At 42.0% G+C, this 21,431-nt stretch overlaps 1 protein-coding gene across 1 annotated transcript; it reads left to right on the forward strand.

Annotated features, from left to right (window-relative positions):
• Positions 1 to 490: 490 nt before the first annotated feature.
• On the forward strand, positions 491 to 21,058 carry LOC129098367 (cytosolic phospholipase A2 gamma-like). The gene is made up of 14 exons (XM_054607359.1): positions 491 to 592; positions 1,328 to 1,438; positions 3,223 to 3,365; positions 7,803 to 7,989; positions 8,084 to 8,189; positions 8,405 to 8,545; positions 14,120 to 14,185; positions 14,298 to 14,438; positions 14,618 to 14,764; positions 14,872 to 14,955; positions 16,064 to 16,218; positions 17,297 to 17,468; positions 19,982 to 20,150; positions 20,432 to 21,058. The coding sequence occupies exons 1-14, from the start codon at positions 491 to 493 to the stop codon at positions 20,448 to 20,450; spliced, it is 1,743 nt and encodes a 580-aa protein (XP_054463334.1). The 3' UTR covers positions 20,451 to 21,058.
• The last annotated feature ends 373 nt before the right edge of the window (positions 21,059 to 21,431 follow it).

Consider the following 21,431-nt stretch of genomic DNA (forward strand, 5'->3'; position numbering starts at 1 on the left):
TTTTACTTAAGCAACACATTTTTTAAGGTGTACTTTCACTTAAGTCAAGGATCTGATTACTTCTTTCACCACGAACCATAACCATCTTTTTCATGTAAGTCGGTTTCGCAATCTGTCAAACAAAGCCAGACAGCGCTGAGAGCAAGACTTCTACCTGCACTGTGAATCCCTGTTGATTGATTATCTGATAATACTATGGACTCTTCAAATTATCATGTAATTGATTAGTCATCAGGACTACAGTAAGCCAAAATACCAAGCCTATCAAGCCCCCTAACATCCTCTAGAGAACAGAGTTGTTAAAAGGGAGGGGAAGAATGTGGTTGTGAATGTGAGCCCTTGTTTTCCAGCCTTTCCAACATCTGGAACTTATTGAGAAGTCCTTATTGAGAAGTCCTTCCATCAACAAGGTTGTGTGTGCATTTGTGTGTGAGTTAAGGTTTATCTCATTGCTTGTTTGATTTGTTTCTGGATATTTTCCAGCCCAAACATGCAGACAAGTAAAACAAGTTTTTCAGTGTTAGTGATTTCCGTCTGGCTTGGGATTTCAAAAGCAATGGACAACATGGAGGGCAATACAACCACTTCTGAGGTGAGGCATGCATGTCAAAAGGATTTATGTTGTATACAGCATGATGTGTTATATGTAGTATGAGGCGTATAACCAACTGTCTTTCTTGTGTATTTACCAGGAAATTGCACAATATATCAGGTACCCCTAGAATGACAGCATGTGTGTCTCTGTGCTGTTTTGTATATGGGTACTACTGCTTCCAAAAAAAAATTACAAAGACAAAAATTCACCATTTTGCTGGTATTTGGATATACACTTTTAATAACTGTCACGGCAACAAGAAGTGGTTATTATGTTAGTATTATGGAATATGTTAAAAAGTGCATTTGCATGTTAATTCACTATGTGAAAAAACCTTTGTTTAAATAAGAAAATGTAAGCAAATGCTGTATTTATGACATTATTTTGAAGCAGCAGAATAATACATTAAAGTATTGTCCCATGATATTGTAAAATATTGCAATGTTTGAAGCAGATTCAACTCTGGGATGAGATGAATGTTGGATTTTGACTTGGTCTCTTCAAGAATAACATAAGCATTAAATATAATAGTATATTTTACCTTTTTTATTGTAAGTCACTGTAAGTTATTTTATTCTGGCCTGATTTTATTTGATGTTGTTGAGTTTAATTGTTTTATCTTGATTTTCGAAGTGAAGTTTTGAAAAGCCTTGTAAAATGATGTCTATTAGTATTTATTAGTATTTTTTCTTATTTAGTGTAATTCAGTTAGCTGTCTTTGATCATTTCTAGAAACCCATCCGTCAGTCCCAATCTCTGTGTACTGGTGAACAGGACTATGTTAACAAGAGGAAACAAGTAGTTCTGGAGTCACTCAGCAGACTGGGAATCAACTGCACTGCAGTAAGAAAGACATGTCACACTTCATGAAAGAAGATTTCTTTCTGTCTCTGTCTCTTTCTTTTTACTTAGTTTCCTACATCAAAGAGAAAATATATATTTTTTTCGGGAATGTGTCATTTTTGCACAGATGTTCTCCCACACGTTTATAATGTGACGGCCTTTGTTTTTATAACACCAATGTCTTTTTCCTGCATGACTTCTATGAGCACCGTAGAACAGAGCAGTCTGTAGTACATCCTCAAGTCAGATTTAGCTTTTTAACTCTTTTCTCTTTTTGAATATGCTCTATACTGCTAAATCAGTATTGTTAGGTAACATATTATGTGGTGAGTGATCTAGAAGGCTGATTTGTGGTAAGATATATGACATTATCATATAATCACAAAAAGTAGTGTCCTCTTAATATCTCAAGAGATTAACAGAAATGTAATTTTTTTCGACAAGAGAGACAAAAGGACAGAAGGAAGAAAAAAATCAAACAAAGGAATAGTTAGGGTAAGGCTCTCAGCTGGCATCAAAGGCGGAACCCTAATTGAGGTTGGCTTTTAAGGCGATACTCCTCTGGAGTAGCTGAGACTTGAGATCTAGATAATTGGCTGGCACCAGAAGAATTGGCTCCAGCATGGGGCATGCTGCTAGACTGGGTTGCTGGAGTTAAGGACCAGATTCAGGCAACTGTAATTCAGGACCAGATGACTGGGCACTGCAGCTCAGCTTGGGCATCAATGAGGGCGAAACCACACTGGAGGTCGATCGCAGGCACAAAAACCACAAAACCACTGTTGGAGAAAGCCACGGTGGCAAGACCAGGAACACAGAAACAGAGACTTGTGGCCAGGGAGGGCAGCCGGCAAATGATGATAAGGCTGGGCCAGTGGAGTGCCAGGCAGGAACAGGCAATCCTTCCACTAGTCAGGTTGAGAGTTTATTAGCCATGGCTTTTTGATCACCTTACTGCATGCCATGGGTGGAGCAGAATCTCCATGCGCCAAACCAGGAGCTCTCCTCCACTCCCCATAGACCAGAGAATAACACAAGTTAAATAGTTGTTCCTCAAAAAGAACGTCTGCTGGGTCCAGCAAGGGCAATTTCAGACCCAAACGCAGTTTAAGAGTTGAGTGTGCAACCAGTAGAGTACAATGATTAAATTATAAGAGGAATTTACAACTGAAAGACCAAACAGGCAGGTATTAGAAAATGACCTGCCTGTTAATCCAAAATGGTTAACACTGGGGAAAACCACAAACAAAGAACAGGGCAGAAACGTAGACACCAGCAGCTAAGGCAGATGAACTGACTCAGAAATACGGAAACACTGACTAAAGGCACAAAAGGCTAATCAACTATTGAAACATTGTTGTGGTAGAAGACAGACAAAGGCAGGAAGTAAAACCAAACTTGCCACATAGAAAAGTTACTTTCAAAATAAAATAGGGAACTAAACTATCACAAAAATGTTTATGTTCATGATTGGCTTTTTAGAGCCATATTATTTTAATAAGGTTTTAGTCTGACAGACAGAAGAGTGAAAAAAACTGTTAACAGCTTCAAACCGATGTGGATTGTGAATACTGTCTCAGTACATCAAAACATTCTAATGTTTCTATGCATGTCTAAAAGTATGCAAAGTTAATACATCGGCAACTTCTAATAACCGCATAAATAACCCTTACAATTATGTTTTTAAAATTATAATTATAATAAGACATTCTCTTATAGTTGACTGTACAATGCATTAGATTAGCAGCTATCAAATTAACTCCCTCCTTCATGTTTCCAACAAGGATTCAGTTCCCCACATCACTCTGTTGGCATCTGGTGGGGGTCAGAGGGCAGCTGTGGGTCTGGTGGGTTCCCTCTATCAGATGAGAGAGGAAGGTCTGTTGGACAGTTTGCTCTACCTGGGAGGAGTTTCTGGGTCAACGTGGTAACTAAAGTCACACTTACACACATTAACACGATTAACATATTTGTGTTTGAGTGAGAGCTGAACAGATGGACAGGCTTTTAAACTTTGAGATTTATTTTACAGCATTTCTATGAACATCAACAGAGGTGACTCGAGTAGCGAAGAGTATAATATGCAATAAAGACTTAGGATTTTACTGGTACATGGAATCCATCCATCCATCCATTTCCTTCCGCTTATCTGGGGCCGGGTCGCGGGGGCAGCAAGCTAAGGAGGGTCCTCCAGACGTTCTTCTCCCCAGCAACACTTTCCAGCTCCTCCTGGGGAACTCCGAGGCGTTCCCAGGCCAGACGAGATATATAATCTCTCCGGCGTGTTCTGGGTCTACCCCGGGGCCTCTTACCAGTTGGACGTGCCTGGAAAACCTCTAAAGGGAGGCGTCCAGGAGGCATCCTGATCAGATGCCCGAGCCACCTCAGCTGGCCCCTTTCGACACGAAGGAGCAGCGGCTCTACTCCGAGCTCCCTCCGGATGTCTGAGCTCCTCACCCTATCTCTAAGGCTGAGCCCAGCCACCCTACGAAGGAAGCTCATTTCGGCCGCTTGTATTCGCGATCTCATTCTTTCGGTCACTACCCAAAGCTCATGACCATAGGTGAGGGTTGGAACGTAGATGGACTGGTAAATCGAGAGCTTTGCCTTACGGCTCAGCTCCTTCTTCACCAAAACGGTCCGGTACAACGCCCGCATCACTGCTGACGCTGCACCGAACCGCCTGTCCATTTCCCGCTCCATTTTACCCTCACTCGTGAATAAGATCCCGAGATACTTGAACTCCCTCGCTTGGGGCAGTGACTCACTCCCAACCTAGAGGGTGCAATCCACCATTTTCCGGAAGAGAACCATGGCCTCAGACTTGGAGGTACTGACTCTAATCCCGACCACTTCACACTCGGCTGTGAACCGCCCCAGTGCGTGGTGAAGGTCACGTTCTGAAGAAGCCAACAGAACCACATCATCTGCAAAAAGCAGGGATGCGATTCTGAGGTCCCCAAACCGGAAACTTTCCTCCCCCCGGCTGCGCCTTGAAATCCTGTCCATGAAAATCACAAACAGGATTGGTGACAATGGGCAGCCCTGACGGAGGCCAACACGCACTGGGAACAAGCTCGACTTTGTGCCGAGTATCCGGACACAGCTCTTACTTTTGGTCATACAAGGACCGAATGGCTTGTAGTAACGAACCAGGTACCCCATATTCCCGCAGTACCCCCCACAGAACCGCCAGGCATATGGACGAGTCTTCCCCTGAGTCTTCAGACTCTGCCTCTTCCACAGAGGATGTGTTGGTCGGGTTCAGGAGTTCCTCAAAGTGTTCTTTCCACCGCTCGACAATATCCCCAGTCTGGGTCTGCAGTTCTTCCCCCATGCTGAGCACAGCCTGAGAAAAGCCCTGTTTCCCCTTTCTGAGTCGTCTCACGGTTTGCCAGAACTTCCTTGAGGCCATTCGAAAGTCCTTCTCCATGGCCTCGCCGAACTCCTCCCACACCCAGGTTTTTGCCTCAGCAACCGCCACAGCTGCAGCCCTTCTGGCCAACCGGTACCTGCCTGCTGATTCAGGAGACCCCTCGGCCAACCAAGCCCGAAAGGCCTCCTTCTTCAGCTTGACGGCCTCCTTCACCACTGGTGTCCACCAGCGGGTTCTCGGATTGCCGCCACGACAGGCACCGATCGCCTTCCGACCACAACTCCTAGCAGCAGCTTCCACAATGGAGGATTTGAACATGGCCCACTCGGATTCCATGTCCCCAGCCTCCCCCGGGATGCACGAGAAATTATTCCGGAGGTGGGAGTTGAAGACCTTGCGGGTTCCCAGTTCACCCTCACTACACGTTCGGGTTTACCGGGTCTGTCCGGCAGCCTCCCCCGCCACCTGATCCAACTCACCACCAGGTGACAGCTCTGCTCCTCTCTTCACCCGAGTGTCCAAGACATACGGCCGCAGGTCTGATGACACAACTACAAAGTCGATCATAGACCTTTGGCCTAGGGTGTTCTGGTACCAAGTACACTTATGAACCTCCCTATGCTCAAACATGGTGTTTGTTATGGACAGTCCATGACTAGCACAGAAGTCCAACAACAAAGCACCACTCGGGTTCAGATCGGGCAGGCCGTTCCTCCCAATCACACCCCTCCAGGTTTCTCCATCATTACCCACGTGAGCGTTGAAGTCTCCCAGAAGAACTATGGAGTCCCCAGTCGGCGCCCTTTCCAGAACACCACCCAAGGACTCCGAACTGCCGTTTGGTGCATAGGCACAAACGACAGTCAGAGACTTTCCCCCTGCGATTCCCAGTCGCAGGGGGAGAACTCCAGAACAGCGGCGCTCAGCCGGGGGCTTGTGAGTATCCCCACACCCGCCCGGCGCCTCTCACCCTGGGCAACTCCGGAAAAGGAAAAAGTCCAGCCCCTCTCCAGGAGTTTGGTTCCAGAACCGGTGCTATGCGTGGAGGTGAGCCCAACTATATCTAGTTGATAGCGTTCCAGCTCCCGCACCAGCTCCGGTTCCTTCCCCGCCAGAGAGGTGACATTCCATGTCCCTAGAGCTAGTCTGTGATGCCGGGGGTCAGCACACCCAGGTTCCCGCCCCAGCCTGCCACCCAGCTCACATTGCACCCGACCCCAATGCCTATCCCTGCGGGTGGTGGGCCCACAGGGTGGCGGCACGATGTAGCTTTTTCGGGCTGGGCCCGGCTGGGCCCCATGTGCCAAGGCCCAGCCACCAGACGCTCGCTGGTGAGCTCCCCTACCAGGTCTGGCTCCAGGAGGGTGCCCCGGTTTCCCTATTCCGGGCGAGGTGCCACAACCTCGCATTGTCCGATCCATTGGGGTTTTGTGAATCGCTCTTAGTCTGACCCCTCCCCCGAGACCACTTTGCCTTGGGAGACCCTACCAGGAGCTATTGCCCCCGACAACACAGCTCTCAGGATCACTGGGGCACACAAACCCCTCCACCACGATAAGGTGGCGATTCATTGGAGGAGTGGTACATGGAATGCTAACGCAAATTGATCAATGAGGAAGCAGTTTATGCTAACACATAACTAGTGATCAAACACTGAATTTCCATTAACACTGATATCGTTTGGAAACTGGGAGAAGCCATAATTATTTTTCTTAATCCTGTTATTTTGAGTCAGAAGTAATTCATCATATTATTAAGATGAAATCAAATTTTCCGGTTCTTGTCATGTGATCAATGGTGATGTCAGAGTGAAATTTAATGTCCTGTCCATAAGCAAGATACAGAACCCCAAATTGCTCCAAAAGGCTTTGCCATCGTTGTGTGTGTAAATGTGTGTGTGTACATTTTGAAATTTTCTACTAGAAATTCTCAGAGTGGCTTCAAAAAAGGATTCAAATTAGCCAAGCTTTGAAAGACGGTTAGGAATTTAATTGGGGCACAAATAAAATACAATACTTCGACACCAATATTAGTAAGAACCTAGATGAACTGTATGAGAATAATATCTGAACAGATGGACATTTCTACCAGAACAAATACCAAGCAGAGTAGAGGCAACCAAATTATATTTTTTATTTCAAACATCATCAATACAGATACCAGGATCATATATTAATATATGAAATTATATAAACAAAAATTATTATATTATATTATATATTAGTATGTGGAATAACAGACTATGAAGAATTTAATGCATATATATATAATTTAATTTAATTTATTTGTATCCCTTTATATTCTTTTCTCTATTGCTTTTGCTTTTCTTTGAAGGACAATCAACTGTTTTCAGCAAGCCTTACTGCCCTGGCTGAGTAATCAGTACTTGCACACATGAACCGATGCTTCGAGAAAGATCTCTTTGCAGTCTGGCATGCCCACACAAGCACGGCCACTTTACTGCACGACACGCCCACATTGCTAGACAACACGGCCACTTTACTGCACGACACGCCCGCATTGCTAGACAACACGCCCACTTTACTGCACGACCAGCCCGCATTGCTAGACAACACGCCCACTTTACTGAACAACATGCCTACTTCTACTGTTTCAAAGAGGAGAAGATTGTTTGTGTTTCAACAACTTTTCAGTTACAAGTTATTGATCCAGGAAGTTTGAATCTATGAATATTTTTCCAACTAAACCAAACTTGGGACTATGCTCTTATCTCTTCAAGTTTGCGCAACACAACCTCATAGATGTCTATTTGGTCATCGCAGATATTTGCCCAAGATATGTTCTACTATCCTCAAAACATAGACAGCTTCAAATGATCCTCCACATTTGCTTCTCCACCAGGTTTTGCTTTGGACTGATAAATTGGGGTACATTATTTTTGGACATTTGGCAAAACAGCTTTGTTATTATTTTTATTTTTTTTATGTAAATTTCTCTTGACCTATGTGTACTTGTCTCCTCTGATAGGTCCATGTCCTCCATCTACAGTGATCCACACTGGAGCACCAGCATGGACTCAACAGTGTCTAGGCTGTCAGGTCCTGGGGTTGAGTTGGAGGAGGCATTGGCCTGGTTGGATGAAAGGGCAAAGGAGGAGCACTTCTCTCTTTCTGATATCTGGGGGGTCTTGACCTCTGCTGGGATCATGAAACAGGTAATAGGGGAAACACACGCATTTACTCATATGTCCCATTTTAAACGCATCACTCTGTTATGAAGGTAGTCATGAACATCTAGTGTTTCATCAGATGGACCTACGGCGTCTTTCAGATGAGGCCAGCAGAAATGCCACCAACCCTTACCCCATTTACTGCGCCATAGAGAAGCACTGCTTCTCATATGGGCCTATAGAAGGTACACACATTCATATTTACAAGTCACATTAGAACCTGAGTGAGTTATTATCCCCTTTCACACAGCCTTTTGAAAGCGGGAGTGTTGCACCATCATACCACCCCTGAAAAAGCAAAGTCAGCTTGAGGGTGGATCTTCTTCGAGGCTGTATAACAGTATCTCAATGTTAAAGGGGCTTTTGACTTGCAAGTGTAAACAGACTCTCTGTCTCTCAGGAAAATGGTTCGAGGTGAGCCCTCACGAGGCTGGTTTCACAGAGTTGGGTCTCTTCATTAAAACTTCTCTTCTGGGCAGCAAATTCGAGAGCGGAGAACTATTGGAGGAAATGCCGGAGATGGATATGGTCAAACTACAAGGTCAGAATCAAAATAATATTTATTAGCCAAGAATGTGTACACGTGTAAGGAATTTGACGTTTCCCTGAGTAGAAATAGCATCTAGGAACAAGGATAATACATCTGGACAATTAAAGGTAAAGAATAGACAGGGTCTGTTATGTACACAAGTAGTGAAAGAAATAGGTAGTTATTTTGGTATTATTTAAATGTTTAGAAAAACACCGACAAAATGTCTATATACAGTGGGGCAAAAAAGTATTTAGTCAGCCACCAATTGTGCAAGTTCTCCCACTTAAAAAGATGAGAGAGGCCTGTAATTTTCATCATAGGTATACCTAAACTATGAGAGACAAAATGAGAAAAAAAATGTCTGATTTTTAAAGAATATATTTGCAAATTATGGTGGAAAATAAGTATTTGGTCAATAACAAAAGTTCATCTCAATACTTTGTTATATACCCTTTGTTGGCAATGACAGAGGTCAAACGTTTTCTGTAAGTCTTCACAAGCTTTTCACACACTGTTGCTGGTATTTTGGCCCATTCCTCCATGCAGATCTCCTCTAGAGCAGTGATGTTTTGGGGCTGTCGCTGGGCAACACGGACTTTCAACTCCCTCCACAGATTTTCTATGGGGTTGAGATCTGGAGACTGGCTAGGCCACTCCAGGACCTTGAAATGCTTCTTACGAAGCCACTCCTTCGTTGCCCGGGCGGTGTGTTTGGGATCATTGTCATGCTGAAAGACCCAGCCACGTTTCATCTTCAATGCCCTTGCTGATGGAAGGAGGTTTTCACTCAAAATCTCACGATACATGGCCCCATTCATTCTTTCCTTTACACGGATCAGTCGTCCTGGTCCCCTTGCAGAAAAACAGCCCCAAAGCATGATGTTTCCACCCCCATGCTTCACAGTAGGTATGGTGTTCTTTGGATGCAACTCGGCATTCTTTCTCCTCCAAACACGACGAGTTGAGTTTTTACCAAAAAGTTCTATTTTGGTTTCATCTGACCATATGACATTCTCCCAATCCTCTTCTGGATCATCCAAATGCTCTCTAGCAAACTTCAGACGGGCCTGGACATGTACTGGCTTAAGCAGGGGGACACGTCTGGCACTGCAGGATTTGAGTCCCTGGCGGCGTAGTGTGTTACTGATGGTAGCCTTTGTTACTTTGGTCCCAGCTCTCTGCAGGTCATTCACTAGGTCCCCCGTGTGGTTCTGGGATTTTTGTTCACCGTTCTTGTGATCATTTTGGCCCCACGGGGTGAGATCTTGCGTGGAGCCCCAGATCGAGGGAGATTATCAGTGGTCTTGTATGTCTTCCATTTTCTAATAATTGCTCCCACAGTTGATTTCTTCACACCAAGCTGCTTACCTATTGCAGATTCAGTCTTCCCAGCCTGGTGCAGGTCTACAATTTTGTTTCTGGTGTCCTTTGACAGCTCTTTGGTCTTGGCCATAGTGGAGTTTGGAGTGTGACTGTTTGAGGTTGTGGACAGGTGTCTTTTATACTGATAACAAGTTCAAACAGGTGCCATTAATACAGGTAACGAGTGGAGGACAGAGGAGCCTCTTAAAGAAGAAGTTACAGGTCTGTGAGAGCCAGAAATCTTGCTTGTTTGTAGGTGACCAAATACTTATTTTACCGAGGAATTTACCAATTAATTCATTAAAAATCCTACAATGTGATTTCCTGGATTCTTTCCCCCCATTCTGTCTCTCATAGTTGAAGTGTACCTATGATGAAAATTACAGGCGTCTCTCATCTTTTTAAGTGGGAGAACTTGCACAATTGGTGGCTGACTAAATACTCTTTTGCCCCACTGTACATGTCAAGTTTTCTGTAAGTTGTAAACAATACACAGTGAATATGTGGCGAGGGCCTTAAATGGAGAATGACAGGGAACAGACAACACCAACAAGGGAATAACACCCCAGGGTATACGAACTTAAGAACCTTATATATTCTTCTGAAATATATGATGAACATGGATCAGTTACCGACATAAGACACAATTTTTGTAAAATGAACCAAAGGTTTTATTAAAGGAATCAAAAATAATCAAATATGCAGGAACAGAAGCTGCTTTATTAAGCTGAGTATTATTGGGAAAAAAAATGACTGCAACCAATAAGTAAATAAAAAGTCTAAAAAGGTCTTTTTTAAGGTCCTGTCCAACATAAACAAAACAAAACTGTGGGATCTAAGTTGTGACCACTGGTGGGGAGGCAGTCCAAAAATGGCGAAGTCTAAACTCATATTCCGGTGCTTTTGCATGCATGCATAAGGTGTAGAGACCTAACCACAGGTGCCTAGCCTCCCAATAATGGCAATCTACTTCACCTAAAGAAAAGGGGAACAAGTACAAAAATGAACTGTGGTATAAAGTGTTGGTTTAACAATGTTAATCAAGCAAAACGAGAAGGAGCAACAGAACTATGTAAAAAAGTTTGTTATAACAAAACAGAAGCAGGTGAACCTAAAAAGGAAAACAGGGATTAACAGAGCTCACCATGCAAATACAACAAAATAATACAATTTACTGTTTTTACTCTACTCACCAACTCTTATATGGGGCATTAACACATGGAATCACTCACCGTAGGCTGGATAACAATGGAGTTCTAAAACAATATTTCCAGCCAACATGTCAAACAAGAGTTGAAACAGGAGGCTCTCAACTAAAGGTGTATTTTAAAAAGGCTGGCATTCTAACTGATCATATTAAATACTTACCTGTAACACCAACCACTACTAGCCACCACAGAGGACAGGGGCCTAAAAGAATGAGGTAATGCCAACATGTGCCTTTTATAATCTGACCCTGATTAGGGAATAAATCAGGGCGGCTGTGGCACATGAGGTAGAACGCTTGTCCCGTAACCACAAGGTTGGTGGTTCAAACCCCTCTACTGAGGTGTCCTTGAGCAAAACACCTAACCCCAAGTTGCTCCCCGGGTGCTTCATTGCAGCCCACTGCTCCTCCGGGATGGGTTAAATGCAGAGAAATAATTTCCCCATTGTGGGACTAATAAAGGCTTAATTATTATTATTATTATTAAATCGGGAGAGGAACCAGCCTTAGGGTTGTGTTCACGAACACTACACCCTATGCTGCATTCTATAGTACTAGGGGACCATTCACCACCACACATAGAAATTAATACTAAATGGATATATGGCAGCAGTGGATATTTTGCTGTTACAGGGTAGTTGACAGTAAATTACTAATTATGTGTTCACCAGAGTGACGGCTGCTGGGAAGAGATTGTTCTTGTGCCCTCGTTGTTTTGCCGTGCAGTGTTCTGTAGCACCTACCAGAGGGGATAATCTGGAATAGTTTGTGACCAGGGTGTGGTGGATCTTCAGTGATGTTTCATGACTCTGGAAGTGTATAAATCTCTGCAGTCTTGAATGTGTGTTGTAGTGCATACCTGTCCTGTTTGGTGGCTGATCCAAACTACTCAGTGATGGATGATAGAACAGACTGGATTATTGCAGCATTGAATGTATCAGCTGCCCATAAGGCTGGTTGAACTTCCTCAGCTAGAGGAGGAAGTTCAGCCTCTGCTGGGCCTTTTTCCTGATAGTACCTATGTTGGCAATTCAATTTAGGTCCTGGGTGATGGTGGATCTCAGAAACGGAAAGGCTTCCACAATAGACAGTGTGTTATTCAGAATGGTTATAGGGGGCAGTGTCCACTGTCATCTCCACAACTTTAAGAGCATTCAGCCCCAGGTTGTTATGACTATACCAGAGGGCCAACTGTTCAACCTCCCATCTGTATGCAGACCCATCAGCGGTCCCGGATGAGGCCAATCACCTTTGTGTCGTCAGCAAACTTCAGCAGTTTAACAGTCGGTTATCCTGAGGGACAGTCTTTGGTGTAGAAGGAGAAGAGGGGAGAGCACCTGCTGCCTCAGGTCTGTCACTAGCACAGTGAGCTGAGTGACTTTGGAGGGAAGGATGTCTGCAATGATGGTCTTGAACGCCATGCTGAAGTCCACAAACAGGATTCTTGCATATGTCCGTGGGGAGTTGAGGTGTTGAATAATGTCCTATGTTGACTGACCTGTTTGCTTGGTAGGCAAACTGCAGGTGGAGCAGCAGGGGTCCTGTGATGTCCTTTAAGTGGGTCAACCACTTGTCACTAAAACCACTCATACAAACACTTTCACAAACGCAACAGAGCTTTCTTAGGTCCTCAGCAATACACCTGCCATTACATAGTAGTTGCGTCACACACCCGAGTAAAAGTTACTCATGGTCAGAAACACAAGTGAAAAAACAGAAGGGGCAGACTTTACCGTTATGCAAGGTATGCTACCTCGGCATTGGGCCTAACTAAAAGGGCCCCAAACAGCTATAGGGTTTTATGATGTTTACATATAAAAAATCTTGAATTATGTGAAGATTCAAACTAATTGTACCCTGACATAAATTACAAAATGGCCCCAGAGCACATACAAATATCCAACTGCTTAAGTGGCTTGTACTGGCCATTAAGGCGCTCTAGAATTATAATATATTTCAAAATTGGCTTTCGACTACAATATCAATATGAACATCTCATACTGATAAACGACCAAAATTATGAACTAATTTGAGGTTAGTTTGTCTCTTTATATAATAAGGTCATTTAGAAGTGCAATGAGGCAAGTCATAGCTAACTTACTTCTTTTGGTTGCTGTAGCACATCAGGCTCAAGAGAACGCCCTTATATTGGCAGAGATAGATGGATGGTTCTACACCTGCATCATCACAACATGTCACTTGTCATTACTTGTCCAGGGGAAAATCCTCCGTTGCAATACCTGACATTGCAACATCACCTATTATGGCACATATTATCTCATACATACTTGTATATGTACTTTACAACTTGTAAGGTTCTTCTTTTTATTCTTTAGTGCCGTTTTCATGAATGAACACTTCCAGAAAATGGCGGCAGTGCTCGTATCCTAATATGGTATTATTGTGGCCCCCAAACCACTAAATCCGCCCCAAATAAAAAATTTGATCATGGGATCAGCATAATCTGATTTATGTTTTTGTGGCACTTTTAGTGAGTTCAAAGATCAAATTATTTCTGTTCCCATGTAAATGCGTGTCCAAATATTAGTTAGGCTATATTTCTAATTCTATTTATATGATATTTTCATGACAAAATAAACAAAAATACAAATACAAACTTTTGGTACCATTTTTAAGAGATTAACACCAAAAACTCTTTAAGCTTCTTCATGTGTAATTAAACTAAATTGACAAGGAACCCACGAAATGCCATCAGCTTTTATAGATATATAGATATTATATATCCTGAATGGTGCACAAAATGTATATGCAATCACCTTGTTTTTAATTAGTTTGAAATAACGAAAACGGTGGCAGGAACCAGTGAGTTCATCACTTATTGAAGAATGCAAATTGAGAAAATAAGTTTCGGAACGTTTAAAGGTGCATGCTCTTTTTGCCTCTACTTCACAGTATTCTTATACTATATCTGCAGGTATTGATAATGTAGATTGTTATATGCATATTAATTGTCAAACTGTGTGTGTACTCGTGTGTGTGTTGAAACCTTGCAGGTGTTCTAGGTTGTGCGTTGGCTCATGAGGAGATAATCAGAGAGTTCATCCCACCCTGGCTTAATGGTAATCCCAGTTTAACATTATCTCACATACTAAAAGTATTTTAAGATACTACAGGGATACATCTCATGCTTTGTGTATGTGTGTGTGTGTTTGTGGGTGGTGTGTGTTTCAGTGCCTGGACAGATAGACAGTGCTGCTAAGGAGTACCTGCGTGTATACAATGCACTTGATAAACTAGTTGCCCTGACCAAAAGCACCATTAACGATCCTGCTGCTGTGTCTGACCTCGACAAACTGCAGAAATTACTAGAAGGTAGTAGCACATATGGTGATGACCCTGCTGTGATATTTTACTTTAAAACTGAACTTTTAAATCCAATTGTTTTGGTAGCTGCAAGCTAGTTAACAAGATTGCAGCTACTGATACCCTGGAAATAGCACACAGTTTGATTCAAAATGCTACGGTGTCCATTGGATTCTTTTCTTTACCAGACAAGGTAAAACATAATAAGTCCGTGTGGCTGGAGCCAAAAACTTCAGAGGAAAGAAAAGGTCTTTCTCAGCAGTGGAGTATGGAGCTGCTGGCAGCAGTAGAGACCTGGAGCAGGAGTCTGGAGGATGGAGCTTTCAAAACACATGGTCAGTGTTTTGCTAAACAGCCAGACTGGTCAAAGTTGTAGACAAAGACACCCATCTAGAATATAATGTAAACATGTCTGAATTCATTTTCAATGTTTTTCCACCAGTCTCTCTTCTTACGAACAAGGTCTTTCCGAAGATTATGACATGGGAGTGGGGAACGACCCCAAATTTCCTATACCAATACCAAGGTGAGAAGACAGACCTCTTTATCAATAGTTGGAATTAACTTCAGTAAAAATTTCACTTTGTTTATCTTTAAAAAAGGAATTGTTTGATATTTGGATAATATGCTTGTTTTCCGATTTTGCTTTTTTTTGGTGCACATCCCTGGCATAGCGAGATGGAATGATATCAGCATTTTTTTATGCTGTAAATTTATCGCAGGTTTGACAAGAATTAACCAATCAGCTCTGCAGGACTTGCTAACCAACATTCGATTAAAAGATCTTCCAAACCTTAACCTTTGTTATGACTTTGTTTAGTTTGGTCGGTGTGGATTACTGTTAAAGTACCACAACCTTGTTGCCATCACAGCATGCAGGCTTTGATTGGTCAGAAATGGCAGGAGTAACTGGAGTGCTTCGATCCTTGGATAAAAGGATAAAAGCGGCACGGCTGGCGTTTTACACCCGTTTTGTGAATGGCCCCTTAAAGTTGTTGTTCTTACTATTTAATATTCATATGTATTTAATAAAATTTGCTGATGGGAGGAATCTTCTTACGACTTGGATAGAACAACCGTTACACTTAATACGTTTTGCAAAATATGCGGAACAATGGGTCAAATCACTACGTGTATTTGAAAAGTTTGAATCATGATGAACCCCTAGATAATGAACAATTCTCAGGAGATGGTAGAGACCAAAACCAGATCCAAAACTTGCACGTATCATGTGGACACAAAGATGACTCAAAATGAGTGATCCATATCTACTTGATGTGTTGATAGGTATTTGCTAGTTTGAGAGTTTTTCTTTGATCCACAATGACCCCTCAAGGAGGTATTCAATTAAATTTATTTTGTACAGCCCAAAATGACAGTTACAAATTTGCCTCAGAGGGCTTTACAATCTGTACACATGCGGCAACCTCTGTCCCGGAACCCTCACATCGGCAAAGGAAAAACTCCCCTAAAATAGGTATATGCGCATGGTTACATATAAAAAACAGCAAGGTCTTTGATCAGTAATTTACAAATGCAATACAATAATGAAGATCATTTTATGTAATTAGAATAATAAATAAATAAATTCAAACAAAAAATTAAAAAAAATCTTAAATTCTGTTGCTGGGCAGATTCCACGGTTCCAACTTGCCTTCGCTCTCAAGAAACAGTCTTCCTGGTAGACGCCGGGCTGCTGATTAACGTAGCCTACCCTTCATTTCTGGGAGAAAAGAGGGACATTGACCTCATCATCGCACCAGAGTACAGCGCTGGAAACATATTTGAGGTAGGCTTACTGTTCAGTGTGTGTGTGTGACTATGGATTGATTAGGTTCCAATTTGATTATGTTGTTGTTTGAGTACAAAAAACATCCTTTGCAAGTCTCTGTACTGGGAGAGGGATCCCTCCTCAGTTTTCCTTATCATATACAAGGGTCCAAGGACAGGGTGTTGTATGTTGTTCAGATGGTAAAGCCCCCTGAGGCGAATTTGTGATATTCGGCTATATAAATAAAATTACTTGACTTGACTTGTTTCAGTCTGCCTGAACCATGGATTGAACTAACACGTTGGCAGTACAGTACTAATACCAAATATGGGCCTTTCACTTCAAGCCAGTCAAATCAAAGCTATCTTGTAAATAAAATATTGAAAGAAATTGCTATAAACTCATTGCTTAACATTCATTCATTTTTATTATGCAAATCATTTTTTTTACTGGAGGTAATGCAACCAAGTCTCTCCAACCTGGCCCTTATGAGACTATGCAACTAAATCAAACTTTCCATTAACATCCGGCTAAATTATGTTATGTGGAGACAAGTTAAGAGATCACCTGGCCCCTGGGGCGGCTGTGGCACATGAGGTAGAGCGCTTGTCCCGTAACCACAAGGTTGGTGGTTCAAACCCCTCTACCGGCAACATGTCGAGGTGTCCTTGAGCAAGACACCTAACCCCAAGTTGCTCCCCGGGTGCTTCATTGCAGCCCACTGCTCCTCCGGGATGGGTTAAATGCAGAGAAATAATTTCCCCATTGTGGGACTAATAAAGGCTTAATTATTATTATTATTAAGCTAACATCTGTGCAAATGCATATGCTGCATATACATCCTTCCTGTAGTTCCTTTATGTTATGGTCTGCTCCAACTCTGCTCCCCTTTTTGAACAATGGAACACCTTGTCTTGTTCCTGACTATATTTCTAATATAAATGTGGATGATAACCATTGGTTAGACTCCTTATTACTACTTCTGAACCCTCTCAAGTATCACATTTATAACTCAATTGTAATTTATTGCCATTACTTTGTTCCAGAGAATGAAAGCTATGAAACCTGTGAAATAACATTCACCTTCCTTTCAAAGACTCTGACTCTTGCCAGAGACTATGCAGCCGAGTTGAAGAAGCCTTTCCCGGAGATAGATGAAAAAATCCTTGAGGAGAGAGACTGGCCAAAGGACTGCTACGTGTTCGAAGGAAAAAAGAAGGAACCATCGATTATTTACATGCCACTCTTTAATAGAAGAAACTGCAAAGGTCTGCGACACACACATGCAGATTTGCTCCATTTCTGGTTTTGTCTTTTATGGTAAACACTTTAGTCAGCTGTCTAAGGTCCTGATCGTTTCACATAGCCTATAATACATTTCTTAAAAGTTAAGATCACACATACACATTTATGAGGATGTCATCAGATAATGAATTAAAACAACAATCTTTAAACTAAAATTAACTACGGCTTAAACTATTTTATAACGAGCTTACAACTAACTGAAATAGTTTACTTTTTGATGCTTTATGTGAAGGAGCATTGATGGTTAACTTATCAGTACAATGATGCAGGTTCATAATATCAACATTGTTTGCACAAATAATCAATAAACTTGCTGATTCTTTTCTTGATGGCCGATCCAAAGGCATAAAGTAAAACACAAGAAAACACTTCCTATAACAGAGATACAACACATTCAATGTATATGACATAAATGATTCATATAATAAGACTACTTATAATAACAGCAGCAATTATTACAGTAGAATTATAGTTATGAAAATAGGGATAGTAATGTGATTAATAATAATAATCGAAGTAGCAGTGGGTGTCAGTCGGCTCACAGCAGGAGGCACGACTACGGTCCAGGTACCACAACGATTCATGGAAACCTGCAAAACGAGAAAGCAAAAGGGCTTCAGGGTGGAAGTAAAACTAAAATGCTTAATGGTACAGGTAATAGTAATAGTAATGTGACTAGTAATAATAATGGTGGTAGCAGGGCCGTAGCAGGATGCACGTCCACGGTCCAGGTACAGCCACGATTTATAGAAGCCTGCGAAGCGAGAAAGCACAAAGACTCCAGGGTACAAGCAAGTCAATAAGCGTAATAGTACAGGCAATAATAATAGTAATGTGACTAATAATGATAGTGGTAGTAGTAGTGGGTGTCAGCAGGGCCTCAGTAGGTGGCACGATGACAGTCCAAATATAACCCCGATTCCTGGGAACCGGCGAGGCGAGAAAGCACAAGAACTCCGGGGAAGAAGCAAAATCAGTAATGTGCATAAATAGGAGATTAATACATAAAGATGGAGGGAGAGAAGAGGAGAGAGGAGCTCAGCGTATCCTAGGTAGTCCCCCGGCTGTCTAGGCATATAGCAGCATATCTAGGGGCTGGACCAAGGCGAACCTGAACCAGCCCTAACTATAAGCGCTATCAAAAAGGAAGGTCTTAAGCCTGCTCTTGAAAGTGGTGAGTGTGTCTGCCCCCGGACTGAAACTGGAACCTGGTTCCACAGAAGAGGAGCCTGATAACTGAAGGCTCTGGCTCCCATCCTACTTTTATATACTCTAGGAACCACAAGTAACCCTGCATTGATTGCGCGCAGCTCTCTAGTTGGGTAATATGGAACTATAAGTTCCTTAAGATAAGACGGTGCCTGACCAGTTAGAGCTTTGTGGGTAAGTAAAATAATTTTAAATTCTATTCTTGATTTAACAGGGAGCCAGTGCAGAGAAGCTAATACTGGAGTAATATGATCTCTTTTCTTAGTTTTTGTTAGAACACGTGCTGCAGCATTCTGGATCAACTGTAAAGATCTAAGAGACCTATTAGAGCAGCCTGATAATAAGGAGTTACAGTAATCTAGTCTAGAGGTAACAAATGCATGAACTAGTTTTTCTGCATCGCTTTGAGACAGGATTTGCCTGATTTTCGCAATGTTACGTAAATGAAAAAAGGCTGTCCTTGAGATCTGTTTTATATAAGAGTTAAAAGACAGATCCTGGTCAAAGATAACTCCAAGGTTCTTAACGGTAGTGCTGGATGCTAGAGCAATGCCATCTAGAGAAACTATATCGTTAGATAATTGAATTCGAAGGTGATCTGGGCCTAGTAGGATAACTTCTGTTTTTTCAGAATTTAACATTAAAAAGTTACAGGTCATCCAGGTTTTTATGTCCGTAAGACATGCTTGAAGTTTAGAGAACTGGTTAGTTTCGTCTGGCTTAATTGATAGATATAACTGGGTATCATCTGCATAACAATGAAAGTTTACTGAGTGTTTTCTGATAATATTCCCCAAGGGAAGCATATATAAGGTAAATAAAATAGGTCCAAGAACAGACCCCTGTGGAACTCCGTGACTAACCCTGGTTTCTTACATGGTTTCTTACATGTTTTCGTAGTGTGACCTGTAGCATTCATAATACACAATCAACTGAAGCACAGACTTTTGGTATGTAACCAACATGGAGGAAACTCAGTTCTAGGTTTGAATGCATAGAGTTACAATGCATGATAGTTTACCCTGAATTACAGACCGACATTGGGTTGAGTTCCTCTGCACCAAAGTTGGAAACCAATTTCTTAGGAAAATAGGAAGATAACACGGGACAGGTGAACCTCATAATCCCGGGGCAAACAATAACACAGATTGGAAATAAACAACCTAGGACCAAGGCACTTGCCGCGCTACACTTTTAGCAAGGTGTCATGAAGTAGAAGGGTAGAAGGTGATTGGAGCCTAATGCAGTGTTCACTGTTTTGTTGAAGATGCAGAGGAGGTCAAAGCGAAGATGGAGGAGTTCTCCACCTTCCAGCGTCCCTTCAGCCAGGAGAAGATTGAGTTTGTGTTGGAGACGGCAAAAGCAAACATAAAGAACAACAAGGAAACTCTACAGATGGAGATTCAAAAGTCTGTTCTCCGCCGTCACAACAAGAGGTAGGGATGGATGGGGACACTGTCAATTTAGGTCAAACCTGAATCTCACCTCTCCATAAAGGATGAAATATGTGGGCTCACTGTGTCTCTGTGTTTCTGAAGAAACAATCTGCGTGAAAGGAGAATGACAGATAAAAAAGGATTCAGTAACAGGAGTTTATGTAATATCTGTGGGTGTGCTCGTCTGAGACAGAGAGCGAGACATGTGAATGGTTGGCTGAAGAAATAATCCACTGATTAGAAATCTAACATGTCCACTTCTCTTTGCTTCTCCCTTCCAGGAAGCCTGTGCTGCGCTAGATCTCTGATTTCATCATGATTATCACTCAGACACTTTGCAGGTGTGTAGGCCTCAAGAGGCTTTGAGAACACAGCATAACACAACCAATACTCAATCATGTTATGCAACAACATATAATCACTATTTTATTATTTCATTATTGTACTGTAGGTATGCTATCTGGCCAAAGTATGTGGATACTGCTTTTAACGTGGCTCTTAGTTTCAATAAGGGGAAATCCTGCTGTAGCAATAATTGGCAACATTTTTGAAGAAGGCCATGTGCTGTTACAACATGGTGATGACCCCTTACCCAAAATGACTGTAATGTAATGTAATGTAACTAACTGCTGGGTCTAAAGTATTCACTACAGTCTAAAAAATATATAATTTCTAATTTTCTAATTGTAGTTGACTCCCTAAGGTTGCTAAAACCTCCAAGTTCCAAGAAGAAGAATACAGGAGACATGAGCTCGGTGTTTTCTACTATGGCCAACATTCTCAGCATATCAATTATACCCCATAAACTAAATGGTGGTATGTCATCATGTCACATGTTTTCCTCCAGACATCTGTCACGCTGGTTTTGAATGACATAACTCTATGCCAGCACTAGAGGTCGCACAATATCCACAGGCCGGAGTTGTTGTGTCTTTATGTGGGTCAATAAAACCAAGCATTCATCAAGTCCAGCTGCATTCAACACGCTATATTCAGAGTTGGCTGCTTTGTTAAAATGTGGTATTGTCATGGAAATATGACGAATCACTGCCTGAGTGATTTAGCTTACAACCTATATCAGATTAGACAGTAAAATCATAACTGATGAATTTTTGTTTCTTTTTTTCCTTCTGAAATATTAATAAAATGATTTAACCTAACACTGTTTGTTTGGGTTGTTGTGTTAACTCTCCTTTAATCGTTTCTGTTTAAGTTTCTAACATAAGTAGGATTTTATCGTTCTTTGTGGCACATTGATTTCCCAATAATAATCATTGCTGG

This window comes from Anoplopoma fimbria, chromosome 11, assembly GCF_027596085.1.
Source record: "Anoplopoma fimbria isolate UVic2021 breed Golden Eagle Sablefish chromosome 11, Afim_UVic_2022, whole genome shotgun sequence".
Classification (NCBI taxonomy): Eukaryota; Metazoa; Chordata; class Actinopteri; order Perciformes; family Anoplopomatidae; genus Anoplopoma; species Anoplopoma fimbria.